General features: G+C 40.3%; 1 protein-coding gene across 4 annotated transcripts in view; it reads right to left on the reverse strand.

Moving 5' to 3' along the window:
* Nucleotides 1-15,980, reverse strand: part of caskin1.L (CASK interacting protein 1 L homeolog) — a 151,467-nt gene that overhangs the window by 22,906 nt on the left and 112,581 nt on the right. For 2 of the 4 annotated variants that reach the window (XM_041577367.1, XM_041577364.1), the window contains exons 7-11: nucleotides 10,523-10,631; nucleotides 6,572-6,680; nucleotides 4,893-4,987; nucleotides 3,913-4,030; nucleotides 588-755 (exon numbers count right to left, since the gene is read on the reverse strand). In XM_041577367.1, coding sequence (XP_041433301.1) covers nucleotides 588-755; nucleotides 3,913-4,030; nucleotides 4,893-4,987; nucleotides 6,572-6,680; nucleotides 10,523-10,631 — 599 coding nt within the window. The remainder of the gene's footprint in view (nucleotides 1-587; nucleotides 756-3,912; nucleotides 4,031-4,892; nucleotides 4,988-6,571; nucleotides 6,681-10,522; nucleotides 10,632-15,980) is intronic. The other 2 variants (XM_041577365.1, XM_041577366.1) reach the window with 2 other exon arrangements.

Below are 15,980 nucleotides of genomic sequence, written 5' to 3' on the forward strand. Positions count from 1 at the left end.
TATTGTTTCTACCTGAAAAAATCTTTTCCAGGAAAGATCTGAATTGTAACGTCTATGGCCACCTTTAGAGACAATTACAGTATCTGCATGCCAAAATTAACAGTACACACATCAGGAAGGAAATCACAGACAGAGGGCAGAACATTTTGACAGAGGACAACAGGCTCTAAAGACCAAGAGCTATCAGCTCTGTATATGAAAGGCAATAATCTGTTACACAGACCAAGAAGGAAGTCAGATAGAAGACTGGAATCTCTCATGATCATTTGAGGATTCTGAGTTCTACAACCCACATCAAAGGGTTTAACTCCAATACAATTCCATGCAGAGCTTGTAGATATATGGGGTTTAATATGCATTTGTCAACTACTGCTCATCTAACGTAAACATTTATATTTATATATATATACCTGTATATATATACATGTGAATTAAGCCTTACCTTCCTTAGAAATTGAGAAGCTTTTAAAATAAACTTTATTTGGAGAAAAAAAAGATGGAAACAGACAAAATAAATAAATAGATAAGCAAAGGTTGAAATGAAGAAACAAAAAGTATGATGAGGTTGGCTAATTGGAGCAGCTCACCTGCAGCACCGCAGGGCCTTTGGTAGCCAAATGAACTAAAAAGAAGCTGATGGGTATGAGATTGTGGCATCAAACAATGGTAGGAATTGTGCGAGTCACCGTTAGGGATAGATACCCGGGCTGTGTGCCGCGGCCTCAAATATTCATGGTGACATGCGTCCCAAGAACCTAATGGCGAGACACAATGACAAAATATAGCATGGCAATAACCAGAATGGGAAAAAATAACATAAATGAAAAAATCAATGAAAACAAAACACAAGATAACATAAACATAAATAAAACATAAAATAACATAAACTGGGGTGTATACATATGTATACGTTCGAATAACATCTCCCAATAACAGAAACATCTACTACAGTGTCACATTGCAAACATCTTTATTTTGTGCTGTTATTAATGAGCACAGGCGCTTCTTCTGGACTCTACTGCTTTTTAAGGAGCCATTCAGCCTATTACTAATGGCCACGGCAGAATGTATTTTTTTTGGTGCTGTATTTAGGGGTGCCACCACTTAGAAACCGGAAAACTGTTTAGTTCAATATTGCTTGTCAGAGTTTTAATACTCTGAAACTAGGGTTGCACCGAATCCAGGATTCGGTTCGGGATTCGGCCAGGATTTGGCCTTTTTCAGCAGGATTCGGCCGAATCCTTCTGCCCGGCCGAACCTAATCCGACCCTAATTTACACATGCAAATTAGGGGCAGGGAATGAAATTGCGTGACTTTTTGTCACCAAAAAAAGGAAGTAAAAAATGATTTCCCCTTCCCACCACTAATTTGCATATGCAAATTAGGGTTCGGATACGGTTTGGTATTCGGCCGAATCCTTCGACAAGGATTCGGGGGGGGGGGGGGTTCAACCGAATACAAAATAGTGGATTCGGTGCATCTCTATCTGAAACCTGGACAAAAATCTGCCCACATCTTACCCCTGAATTCTTGAATTACCTTGAATTCTCACATCCATGGGAAAAAAAACTAAATTTTTTAGAGATTTATTACACCCCAAAGCTGCTAAAAATCCAAATCTGTTGTACAATACAAATTGACGCTCGATTTTGTTGCAACGTTAACCCTCTTTGACGTTTTCAAGAAAAATAACTGATAAAGGAGTTCAATTCGTGGAAGAGAGTTTGGTTGACTTTTTTTAAATAAAAAAGCAACCCTAGCTTTATGAGTAGTATAAGAGGCATCAACCGTAGACCATCGTACTTTTGAACACAGCATTTTTATAGGTGTAGCTTTACATTCCTGAGCCCCCCCCCCTCCCCGGAAAAAAAAAAACATGAAAAAAATAAAATGACAGCATAGTTACAGGCAGAAGAGATGGTGTCAGGTGACATGGGTCCTTTCATGCCCCCATGCAGTCGCAGAGCCTGCTGTTACATCATTGGGAATATCATTGCCATAACTGTTAATTTAGCACTTGATCCCACTTCTTTCAGCGCAGTTGCGGGAGGAAAGAATAATTAACTAGATTCTCCATCTTAGATAAACCCTATATATAATAAACTCTATATCCATGACTTAATACCTGCATTTATTGACTCCAAGAGGAGGAGCTGACACTGTGAGAATCCAAAAAGACAGATCTTTATAATGAAAACAATAAAAAAAAAATATATTTTTTAGAGACTTAATGAAGACTCTTTCTTCATTAAAAGGAGCCCTACGTATTTATGTCTTGTTAAAGAGACTCATATATTGTGTTTGTTTGAGTGTTGAGGGAGAAGAGAATGTAACAGACAGGCTCACCATATAACACATTCCCTGGATAAATAGCGTATAAACCTGTTACTGGCCTGCGCTACATCAGCAGCACCCCACTCAGAATGCTAATTCCTTCCATAGACTTCAGTGCCAGCGGACTTCATCAGAAACTCTCTTTAGTGCCTGAGGGGCCGGCTAGTCTGATGTGAAACAAGCACCTCGCTCCTCGATAACCCTCCCCAAATCATTGCCATTAGCATGGCTCCGGAGTGGTACGGCTAATATTAGAAGCTCTAAACTTGGAAAACAAATGCATTTTAAATAGCGAGAGGAGCATGCCTTCCAGTTTTATAGGGTAATAGAAATAGTGCAAAGTAACTTAACTACTTGGTACGAAAGAGACTGTAGATGGATATAAAATATCTTTAGCCAAGAAGCTATTTAAACTTAAAATGTGTCTCAATTAATTAGTTTTAAAAAAACAAATACCTTAGATAGAGCCCTCTGTAAAAAAGCGCAGTTTGGGCGTATCCAGCGAGGGGTCCTGACATGCTGGGGTGGGCATATTGGTTTGAAATTACGGTAGGCACCATGTTTGATGCTCCTGGCACCAAAGTCCTAATTTATTGGTGCTTCTGCTCAAATGCAGGTTGTACTCTGCTAAGATCATGGGTGTGCTTTTCTAAATGATATTCTAATAATAATTATTATTATTATTATTATTATTGAATCTTGGCCGGTATCCTACTTCTCCTGGTTGCTGATAATCAGACTTGAACTCTGCCTGACCCTTCTGATACCTTGCTATTGGACTCCACAAGATCCCTCCTTCATGGTCCAGCCAGCTTTGCGGCCTTGACATCTCCAGCTAGACAGCCCTTTCTCACAGTATATATCCTTGCCCAGTCCATAGAGCAATACTTACATTTACCTACATTCACGCTGGTCGGACTGGGTCTCCTAGGGCAGACTAGAGAACCTTACACCTTGGACTTACTCTAACAGCAATTAGATCATGATAGTGTTACAGGCTAAACGTTTTTATATAGTTTCATAGTGGAAATAAAGATGGGTTGATAGGACTAGGCTTGTGACCCACTAGTGCCTGGGCCTACTGGGAGATCCTCCTTTGCTCTGATAGGCCAATCTGACCCTGTGCATTGACCTATACAGAATGGCAAGATTGCAGTTGAAAGAACAGTTGTTTCCAAAGTACCCCAGATGGCTACCCCGGGAGCACCTCAACATAAACATCATTTTTCGTCTACTTTACTTTCTAAAATGTTTACTTTCTGGAGAGCCAGATCTTATGGACTTCACCAGATATACTAAATGTATTTTAAGAATAATTTAAAACCACTCGTCATGCCTTTCTTACATTTAGCAGCACTACATGCAGATTATATATAACCCTGGGCATCAAAAGCTTTTCCAGGGCACATTCCTGGTGCACAAAAGGAGTATGACCAATTAAAGGCATCACTATGTCCCTAAATGGTCTGCACAAATCCTGTGTTAATCCAGCCTTTAGCAGTATAATGGAAAATGATGATTTGTTAACTGAGGATGACAGCAAAGGATGATTAATGTGAGAAAGTGAAAGACTTTGCCTGTTCGTCTGCTGATGGCTTCAACCAGGGTTGAAGGAAAGTAACCCACTCTGTCGTTTCCTGTCCGATTATCATGGATGCAGCCTTTCCATCGCCCATCAGGATGCTGCTCTAAGACCTGTGGAGAGAGGCAGAGAAAGAAATGGATAATGGCTGAGAGACTGGAGAAAAATCATTAAGTAACAAGCAAACATTGGGGGACTTATTGTGCCACTAACAATGCCATGACTGAAATGATGTGTAACTGGTATCTGCAGAGGCTGCAAATAACTAATAGCTTATTTGCAGCCTCTGCAGATCCCAGTTTGTTATAAGCTTCATCATACTGAAATCAGAAACTGATTCCAGTACAAACAAAATAACTGCCTTTTGCACAAATTCTGCATGTAGAGAGACAGGATTTCTGGTGATTTTAAAAGAGTGAGCTCTAATACATCTTCTAGGCAAAAGGAGCCCCCTATAATATATATTGGATATAACTGTCAATGATTCTCTGAAACCCAACTCCTTCAGGAAGAAAGAATTAAGAGAAACAGAGAGGGATAGTGAAGATAAACTTGATTATTTCAGAAAGAATATTTAATTAATTGTATTTAGAAAGTTTCTTATTTCAGTATGCTGAAGCTTATATTAACAATATATATATATATATATATATATATATCATTATTAATATATATATATAAGTATATTTATTATTATATATTTCATATACAGTTTTCCTTTAACGGTGATCTTCCACTTTAAATTGACTAACAGATGGCATTTTACAGTTGAAATGTTCACAAACAAGTTCTGCGTCATTTTCTGCTCAGTTAGAGATGCACAGAAACATACAATTTAATCAGAATTGTTGGGTTGGAGGCGGGTGCCATTCTACAATCCAAATTTAGAACAAACACCCTGAATAAAGCTCCTAAATTGTATCAGTTTTATTCATGCCAAGACTTTTGCTATTTGCCCCTCTTGCACAGACTTACCGTAATAACATCCCCCGTTTTTATATTCAGACTGGTCAGATCATAATTATTGCAATAGTCCTTCATTGCCCTGACCTGCAGAGCTGCGGAAGCTTCTAGAAGAGAAACAAATGTGTATAAGTAAACATAATCCACTCAGCCCAGTGCGGCTATGCACTAAAAGAACTAAGCATCCCTTCTGTGAATGTGACTTATATTTATAGATCACCAGCATATTTACCTGTTCCGGAGCAAAAACACAGATGTTTTACTTAAAGGCCTATTTATCAAAATTCGAATTTGAATAAACAATAAACTCAAATGTAAAAAAACTACATATAAAAAATTCAGTTGAATAAAATTGTGAAAAAACTTGAACACCTTGAATTGGTGAGTTAACAAGCTCAAAAAACATGAAAAACTCGAATTGAAAAAAAATTTAATCTTACTGAGGACAATTCCCATTGACTTTAACATCCACTTGGCAGCTTTTAGATACCACATTTTTAAATGGAATTTCTAAAATTCCATTTATTGAAACTCTAACTCAAACTTGTGAATTTTAGTTTAAAAAAACTTGAATTGCAGCAATAATTGAAATTTGATTGTGGATAATACACCCCTAAATGTACCCAAATTGTCAGTTTGTGGCAGGACAATAACAGAGTCTCAAGCAAATACTCCAGATGCTTTCACATTTCAAAAGCTGCTGTTTTGTAGATGAAACAGCCAATTCACTAATCCATATTACCTAATGTATTTGACATTAATACTATTTCATGCTTGCCTTCGCCATCCAAACCATCCATTCCACCATTTCAAACCTCCGGTGGAAACAATTCTTGGCTGCAGCTTTGCAAAATGGATTGGATTGCTGCAAATGTGTTTCATTCTTCTCTTAATTCCATGATTATGCCCTAGATTAGTGTTTTTTGAACATCTTTTATTTAAGACCCATCCCTCAGGTTCAAAATGTTATCAGTCCCATTGGGTTCATAGCAAGATTCCAGATATATGGAAATCAAAATAAGTGTTCTTTCCAAATATGCCCCAGTGTTCGAAGCTTTCAAAGTCCACCAAATGTACAGGCAGTTATGGAATATTTCATCTACCAGTGGTCTTAAATGCTGATACTTTTCGCTCAAGATACTATGGCGAGCTCAGCTAGTCTTCAGGATGGTCTGAGCCAGACTGAAAAGCTTGGCATGTCCAACAACTGTACAGATAGCCATGGTGTATGAACTTATGCTGATGCCTTTCCCTGAAGATTCCATTGCAGCATCATCCTAGGTTTTTAAAATCATCTCATTGGTTTATCAATTGGGCAGGCTGGTAAATCCTGGTCTACCGTGTGACTTAGCCCAACAGTTGATTGAGCAGTTTACTAAAGATCTGTTAATATGGCAACCTCACTAATCTAGCTGATCTTGACTTGTATGCTCAGTGTAACATTTATCCACCATAAAAAAAATCAGCCATCTCTTGTCACTGGAATCGCTTCCTCTGTCACTGTTAAATAAAATATTGGGCAACTTGTCCATAGGGCCCTATATTTAAAACACCCTTAGTCTGAACAGACATGAACAGCCAGCACACATAATACTGAGAGGATACCACAGAAGCAAACATATGCTGTGGCCACCATAATATAACAGTGGGTAAAATGATGATCCTTGATGTTTCAAGATAGGATCCACTACCTCTAAGCATGTGTTTGATTTCCTTGCTAGCTTGCGTTCCTGTGAACTGGTTCACAATATCCAGGGCTGACTGGCTGTAGGTATTTCTGACATGAGCATTGATTCCACTCTGCAAGAGAGAAGTCACAGTGTTAAACAAGATAGAGTAGCCACAGTACAGGAGAAATGCTTGCATGGAGTTTCACTGTAATATTCATAATTGTAGGATAAGAATTACTTATAGATAGTATACAATATATACTTCACTCTTGGGAGCTGATTCACTAAGGGTCGAATATCGAGGGTTAATTAACCCTCGATATTCGACTAGGAATTAAAATCCTTCGACTTCGAATATCGAAGTCGAAGGATTTAGCGCAAATACTGCGATCGTACGATCAAAGGATTATTCCTTCGATCGAACGATTAAATCCTTCGAATCGATGATTCAAAGGATTTTAATCCAACGATCGAAGGAATATCCTTAGATCAAAAAAACTTAGGAAAGCCTATGGGGACCTTCCCCATAGGCTAACATTGACTTCGGTAGCTTTTAGCTGCCGAAGTAGGGGGTCGACGTTTTTTAAAGAGACAGTACTTCGATTATCGAATGGTCAAATAGTCGAACGATTTTTAGTTCGAATCCTTCGATTTGAAGTCGTAGTCGAAGGTCGAAGTAGCCCATTCGATGGTCGAAGTAGCCCAAAAAATACTTCGAAATTCGAAGTTTTTTTACTTCGAATCCTTCACTCGAATTTAGTGAATCGGCCCCCAAATGTTAGATTATGCGTGAGCCCATGACTAAGCGCCCTGTAGGGTGTGAAACGCATAGGGTGGATGGAGATGCAGATTTATATACCTTTAAACTTTGTATAAATAAAATATTATTTTAATTTAATCTCTCTGGTCCTGTGGTGCCGGTCGGCCCTATTTTTCTTCTATGTGTGAGAAGCAACTGGCCAGGGGATACATGAGAGTCAAATCTATTATTACACATAGATTTGGCATTATATTAATTCTTCTGTGTGTTTTGTGGTATTATACATTAGTGTTGCATGGGCTGGCCAGAAACCTGTAAAGGGTTGGGCAGGATGAAGTTGGCACAATGTTTTTTCACCGACATTAGCATTCCTTCTGCTTCTGTTGACTGCCCTTTATATACACTCACCCCTGCCTCCCCCCTCTCTCTGGTGATGTCAGATAGGGGCAGGATGGGTACACATATATAACTAATGGCTTAATGATGTTGCACCAGTTGGGAAAGCAACGTCTTTTTATCTCCTTTATACATGGATTTGCCACTGTATTTATCTGCCACACATTCTGGAAGTATTACACAGCAATGTGGCATTGCAATTAAGTACTCCAGTGTAAAAGTTGGAAAAAGCTACATTTCACTTAGTCTCATAGGAGGCTTTAAAGGGGATGTCAAGGCAAAAAAATAAAATCCCATTTTTACTTTCTTTAAAGAAAAAGAAACCTATCTCCAATATACTTTAATTAAAAATTGTGTACCGTTTTTTATAAGAAACCTGACCGTATGCAGTGAAATTTACCCCTCGTTTTACTTGCTCTGACAGCTGCAGTTAGGAAACTTCAGACGGTCCCTAACTGCTGTGCAGCGAAACAATCATACTTTTTAAACGACAGGGGGGGTGAGCATGTGCATAGTCTTGGTATTGCAAAGGTGTTTAACAAAGTTACAAGATGACAGCCCCCTGTGCCAACTTTAAAAGCATAAATCATTTGTTTAATTGGGCTTCTGGTGCAGTAAGTTCATGTTTATGTTTAGTATTCAAAATACAACATTTCTAACATTATTCTATTTTAGACTTCAGTTGCCCTTTAAAGGAAGTGAATGCTGATTATGTGGGATTTTATGATATTTTCAGTCACATGCCACCATCCTCCATGAAGCTGGGTAAGGGATCTTGGTACATCAATCTGCAGTCTACTCTGCTAGTAATCCATGCACAAGAGTTAGAAGGGAAAGATGAAAGCAAGAGGAGTCCACACCCCCTGGCAGCTTGATTTATATGACATTTTCCCCAGGTTCCTTAACTGGTGCAGAACACATTAGCCTGGTAACCAGAGAGACAAACACCCAAGGGATTAGCACATCAAAACTCCCTTTTAAGATCTAGATACCTAGGGCATTTTTAGATGACAAGGTGTCAAATAAAATATCCAAATTCAAAAGACACACTCGTAATTATGCACAGTACAGAAGTCAGATATAAAATAATAATGCAGCAAAGCAAAACAGATTAGAAAAAGCACAGGTCCTCTAAATGTTGCTGAACTACAACTCACAGAAGGCCACCAAGAACCTTCATTGACTTCACTGATATGCTGATATTTGTTATGCCTGTAGTAGGTCTGATTTGGCAAAATGTGTTACAGAAAGTAAGAAATATTCTGATCTAATTTATATTTTAATTAACTTACAAAGAGGCAAATGTTTCCTTTAAGGACACACCATACATAGATATAAGTAAGGACTAATTTAATAATTTCTGCAACACAATAAATGGAGATTGTGCATCTCCATTTTTTCCCCACAATTCCCTGTTTTCCTATATATCTCTGCATTGCAGTACAGAGAGAATATTACAGAATGGCACTATGGGATGCACAGATGGCATGTAAATTATATGCATGCAAATCCACATCCCTTCAAAACTAAACAAGTGCCATTTTTTAAGTAGCCACAGTTCTGCCATAAAGCTCCAGATGGTGCATTCTGCAGTGGCTTAACTACAAATTATAAGGGCCTACAGCTAAATCCTTTGAGGGACCTTCAAACCTTGGGGAAAATGTGTTAAAAAGCTAATATACGACAGTTGCTTGTTTTACTTTAAAAGTCACTGGGGGGTAATAATTTGTAAGGCACCCCCATTGATGTTAATTGAAGGCAGTGGTAGTGGCATTTAACTGCCTTCTCCCGCCTTGTTCCTATTAAATCCTCCACGGCAGTCTTAGTGCATGTACAGACCCAAATTTTCCAAAGTGTCTGCACATTCGCTAAGCCTGACCTGGTGCTGTAGATTGCTAGGAAGAAAAAGAAAGATGGTGATTACTCATCCTGCTATAAGCTAAACTGGGCTAGTAAGATTTTTAAAGAAACAGAGCTGGCCAGTGGTAGGGGGCACTCCCCTGAGATATTACCTTTCCTGGTCATTTAAAGGGGACCCGTCACCCCAAAAAATTATTCCAAATCCTATTTTATCACATTAGTCGCGCAAAATGAACTTTAATTACACTATATAAATTACTTGAATCCTGTTTCCTTCAGTCTGGGAATTCATAATTATAACAATAGGCAGGAGCCATTTTGTGGACACTGTTATTAAGGCAAGCCTTGTATCATCTCAGAATCTTATTTGTGCACCAGAATGGGGGACCTGATGTCCATCCCCATGGCATGCCCTGGCTACATAATTAAAGTGAAGAAAATGGGGGAATGTGTGGAGACCAGTGACATCTAGGAAGTGCTGCATGGAAAGTGAAAGTAATTGTTTGCCCCGCCTCTATGCCTAAGGCATAGAGGAGGGACAGTCAATATTTGATTGACAGCTGAGATGTTTAAATGATTTACAACAGCTATGAATGCATTAATATTGTGGTGACAGGTCCACTTTAATGGGCTATATCACTTCAACATTGTATGCTCAGTTTTGAAACAATATTTGCTTTACCCCATACAGCTGAGATATAAATAGCAAAGTGTGTCTAGGTCTAGTAACCAATAGCAACCCAGAGCAAAGCAATATTATCAGCTGTAATTACATTTAACCTTAATTGTTCCATAGCTGGCCAGTCTGACCTCCCTTATATAATATAGAAATGTTGTCCTTAAAATAATTTTGTTAATAAGATGGCAGAGCCCCTGTGTGGCTGGTACACTGGGATTATATCTGACTTGATATACATATCTTATATCCTCAGTAGAAAGCATAGAGAAAGTCTTACATCCAGTAAAAGGCGCACCACTTCAGTTTTCCCACACAAGGCTGCCTCATGAAGAGCCGTCCCAGATTTGGTTTGCCGGTTGATGTCGATGCCAGCCTGCAGCAGAAGCCTGGCAAGAGAAGGGCACAGAGAATTGCAACAAGTTAGAGACATATTTGTGGGATACTGCAATGGCTTTTCAAGTAAACAAAAATATGCTAAAAATGCTTAGAGGAAAAGAGGGGAGCCATTTCCCGCATAGCATCTCACTTCCTGTTTTTCAAAGCAACTTCCTGCATCTCATTGCTTTCTATAAAGATAATGTAAACTACAGTTTTGGGGGCCCCTTACCTGCTTACAGTATATTAGTTTATGCTGCAGGGGTTCTGTAATAACTATAGTATAAAGGAATGAGCTGTTCATGAGAGGAACAAAGTGATACCTTTTCCCTCCTAGCACTTCACTTCCTGTTTTCAGAGCATCTTCCTGCTTCTCATCTCCTTCTGGCATAATGTACTGTGAAGGGTTGCCCCCCCCCCAAATTGAGGTAATAGTTTATGCTGCTGTCAGTAGAGCATTGCAGTAATAAAATAAATAAATAAAGCATACCTCCCACACTCCCTAATCACCATGTCCATTTTTACAAAATTTGGCAGATTACAGAAAGATTGAAAAGTTTTGAAAACATTTCATTTTAATTACGTTGCAGAAACGTTGTATCTTTTTCTCGCTGCAGGAGATCAAAGAGAAAGTCGGGACATTTCAGTAAAGAAACCCGGGACTGCGGACTGAGCTGTCAAAAATCTCGCAGAAGACGGGACAATTGGGATGTATGAAAACAGAATAATGGTCACAGGTATATAAAGAAAGGACCAAAATATATCTAATTAACACTCTACCTGTCCCCAAACCTTAACTGAGCTTATGTCAAAGGAATGAGCTGTTCAGGGGAGGAACAGAGGGAAGCCATTTTCCACTTGGTTCTTTACGTCCTGTATTTCAGAGCAACTTCCTGCTATTCATCTTTTTCTTTTTTTTTGTAAGCCCATAAGACCCAAAGGCATATAGTACTGGAAAAGTTTTGGGTTGCACCCCTTACCCGCTAATATTATCAGGGTTGGACCTGGCCGGCAGGGCCCACTAGAGCTGGGGGCCCAGTGGGTTTTTTCCCCAGTGTTCCACTGGCCCAGTCCGACTCTGCTAATATTAGTGGGTAAGGGGGGCAACCCAAAACTTGTCCAGTATTTTATTCCTTTGGGTCCCAGATCCACTCCCGCGAGGCTGGCAGAGACGCTTCCTTCCGTAGGTACGCTGACCTCCAAAGGTACACTGGGTGTTATGGGGGGACAGAGGGGGATTTGCCCTGGGGTGGGGGTAGTGGAGAGGGGGCAGGGGGATCTTGGGGGCATAGCAGGCCCCTGATGTGGTAGCTCCAGTGGGCCCACACCCCTCCAGTCCGACACTGAATATTAGTGACACATATTAGTTAACGCTGCAGTCAGTGCATTGTTTCAATTCCAAGTGGGGCCCATTTTTAGACCCCTGGCGAGATCATTCCTCTAAGCTACAATATAACTTTGAGCACAAAGGCAAAATTTAGTTACAGTACTTTTGATTAAACTAAAAATAACTTACCTAAAAAAACTGACAAATAGTAATAAAATGTTGATGTTAGAGTAGGGACTACACATATTAAATCTACCCCTGCTATAGATCTAGTCATCTACAGCAACCAGCAGGCAGCATTTCCTGTATAGCCAGGTGATCTCCTTGCAACTCTACAGCTCCCAGCATCAACCGTGAGCCAAAGGCTGCTGGAAACGAAACAAGAATTGCAAGGACTTGCCTGCCTTAAATTCAACAGCCACAACGTTGCTAAATATTTGCTTTGCTTGTGTTGTCTGGTTCACTGGTGTGCGGCTTGTGAAGAGTGACGTACGGCACAGAAACCGCTGATCCATGTCTTTATTTGGAATTGTAAGCAGATGTAAAATGGGACTAACCTCAGAGCACGATGGGATTTTCAATTACACTGTAATGAACTATTGACTTTGCCTGAAAAAGCGCAGGAGACTGTGCATAAAAATATCATCAGGAAAAGATGAAAACACAGCAGAAAAGACCAACTTATATATGTGGGACAATAAAAATGTATGTTTAATGTGGCATAGGAAATGGCCTTCATTTGTTATCTTCCTAACATGGTTTTCTTTCATGGTTTGGAATGGGAAAATAAAAGCAGAACTTGAAAGAGATAGTAAGGGGTTAATTGCCCAGTAAGGGGGAAGGGCCAACCAGGCAATATCCCGGTATCCCAGCAAGCCAGTCTGATCCTGGAATTATTTAACTTTTTGTCCTGCACCTCTCCAGTTTGGAATTTTAATGACTTTCTGATTGCTAGGGTCCCTATTACCCCAGCAACCAGGCAATGTCTTAAAGGGGTTGTTCACCTAAGTTTTAGTATGTTATAGAATGGCTAATTCTAAGCAACTTTTAAATTGGCCTTCATTTTTTCTTTTTTTAGTTTGAATTATTTGCATTCTCTCTTCCCAGCTTGCAAATGGGGGTCACTACCCCCCCATCTAAAAACAAATGTTCTGTGGGGCTACAAATGTATTGTAGTTGCTACTTTTTCACGGCCTCTCCTATTCATATTCCAGTCTGTTATTCAAATCAATGCATGGTCGCTAGGGTAATTTGGACCCTAGCAACCAGATTGGTGAAATTGCAAACCGGAGAGCTGCTGAATAAAAAATAACTCAAAAACCGCAAATAATAAAAAATGAAAAACCAATTACAAACTGTCTCAGAATATTACTCTCTTTATAATACTAAAGTCCAACAACCTCTTTAAAAGATAGAATAGAAGATGGATAGGGGAGGCCTGATAAAGAAAGCTACGCAATGCAAAGTAAAAATAACAATATAATTGTGGCCATGCAGGACATGCACTTTTTTGGTTGATGTAGGGGTCAGTGACCCCCAACAACCCCATTACACTTTATACTGCATTCTGGAAAGAATAGGAAGGCAAAGAATTAGGGCTCTTACTGACGAGCGGTTGAAGCTGCGCTCCCCTGCGTTCCGTTTTTCTGCGTTCAGCCGCAGGGGAACGCAGGAATAGACGCCTTTAGCTTTTTTCAATGGGACTGTACTCACACAGGAACGTGTAGGCGCCGAACGCAGGAAAAATGCAGCATGTTGCGTCTCAACCTGCGTTTGGCGCCTACACGCGCATGTGTGAGTACAGCCCCATTGAAAAAAGCTAAAGGCGTCTATTCCTGCGCTCCCCTGCGGCTGAATGCAGAAAAACTGAACGCAGGGGAGCGCAGCTTCAACCGCTCGTCAGTAAGAGCCCTTAAAAAAAAGATAATTGTGAATTTCCTCTGAACATATATATGCACCAGACTCTAGACATCCCACCTCTTGTTATTCACCTGTACCTGATATAGAATTTACTTACAATCTGCTTTGTGGGAAATAAGACTTTATTTGGTTCAAGAACCTCTGGTGTACAACATAAGTGTTAAACACTGTGCATGTGAGCCATTAGAACCACGTAACGTAGGGTTACATATATTTATATTTTAAGGGCTCTTACACACGGGCGTTTTTTCCTGCGCTCCCCTGCGGCGAACGGAAGAAAGCACAAGGCAGGAGTAGACGCACTCAATTATTGTGAAGGGGAATGTACTCACACAGACGCATGTAAGCGCCAAACGCAGGTGGGACGCAGCATGTTGCTTTTCACCTTTGTTCGGCGCATACATGCGTCTGTGTGCAGCCCCCTTCACAATAATTGAGTGCGTCTAATCCTGTGCCTGAACGGAAGAAAGCGAAGGGGAGCACAGGAAAAAAACGCTCGTGTATAAGAGCCCTTAATAGCATAATATCCAGGTTTTCTTTAAATCAGCTGTGTGACATTAAAGAGGCTAGCTAGTGATCCTGGGAGTTGTGGTTTAGCAACAGCTGGAAGCCATTGACGTTGAAACAAATGGTTCATTGTGATTGTAAATTAGCCATGGCTCCCAGTAATAACAGCCAACTACCTGGCATCCCGCGCTGGTGGAGGAGCCAAATGTCTGTATGTACCTTGGACTAGTGAATGAGGTTTGAGATCTCTGTTTACTCCCATCAATGTCTGTGAGAGGCATTTCTGCCCGACCCCATCCTGATATAGTGACTGGAACAGAACCAAGCACAGTGTAGCACATTCACACAACATACAGCAAATTCCTCCCATAAACCATTCATGGCAGGCCATTTCCAGGGCATCACAGCTAAGCCTCGCCAAGCTCCTTTCCATCATATCTAATCATAATTCAGCTGAAATACCAAAATCCTATTTCTCTCTGCTGGGCTGAATACCACAGATTAGTACAAAATCCCTTCCCCAAAAATGTGCAACAATTTTGTTCTTATAAAAAGGACAGGTGATTGGATTTAAACGGCAGAGGAGATGTATAAATGTTCATTAAATTCCTATAATCAGAGACATTTCTTTCTCAGCTTTTGCTGCAAACAGGGGAACTGCTGCCATTAGACAAGCTGAGAATTTTGCCTCAGTTGGCAACTTAATGGGCAACAAAAAGCCCCTCCTGGCACGTTTGAGAGCTGAAATTTAAATTTTTAAATCATAATTTTGGTTCTTTTAGTGCAGAGGGTGCAACTGCGCTCCCTGCATCAGCAATGCAGCCCTTAAATTACTGAAAAATCCAGCTTCCTCGTGTGGAACACATCTCTGGATTGACCCTGCCTGAAAAAAGTGCTCCCACTCCTACAATACTCACAGCTATTAGTGAAATATACCCTATAGTTAAGTGTCAGGGACAGATCCCCACTCCTACCATAGACACCATCTCTCCCTACTATACCTGCTATCTCACAGCCACAGTCCCTTCCCAGAGACTATTATCCACTGTTACTATAGGCACCATCTCTCCCTACTATACCTGCTATCCCACAGTCACACTCCCTTCCCAGAGACTATTATCCATTGTTACTATAGACACCATCTCTCCCTACTATACCTGCTATCCCACAGTCACACTCCCTTCCCAGAGACTATTATCCATTGTTACTATAGGCACCATCTCTCCCTACTATACCTGCTATCCCACAGTCACACTCCCTTCCCAGAGACTATTATCCACTGTTACTATAGGCACCATCTCTCCCTACTATACCTGCTATCCCACAGTCACACTCCCTTCCCAGAGACTATTATCCCATTGTTACTAAAGGCACCATCTCTCCCTACTATACCTGCTATCCCACAGTCACACTCCCTTCCCAGAGACTATTATCCATTGTTACTATAGACACCATCTCTCCCTACTATACCTGCTATCCCACAGTCACACTCCCTTCCCAGAGACTATTATCCATTGTTACTATAGGCACCATCTCTCCCTACTATACCTGCTATCCCACAGTCACACTCCCTTCCCAGAGACTATTATCCCACTGTTACTATAGA

The sequence above is a fragment of the Xenopus laevis genome, chromosome 9_10L (assembly GCF_017654675.1).
Source record: "Xenopus laevis strain J_2021 chromosome 9_10L, Xenopus_laevis_v10.1, whole genome shotgun sequence".
In the NCBI taxonomy this organism is placed as follows: Eukaryota; Metazoa; Chordata; class Amphibia; order Anura; family Pipidae; genus Xenopus; species Xenopus laevis.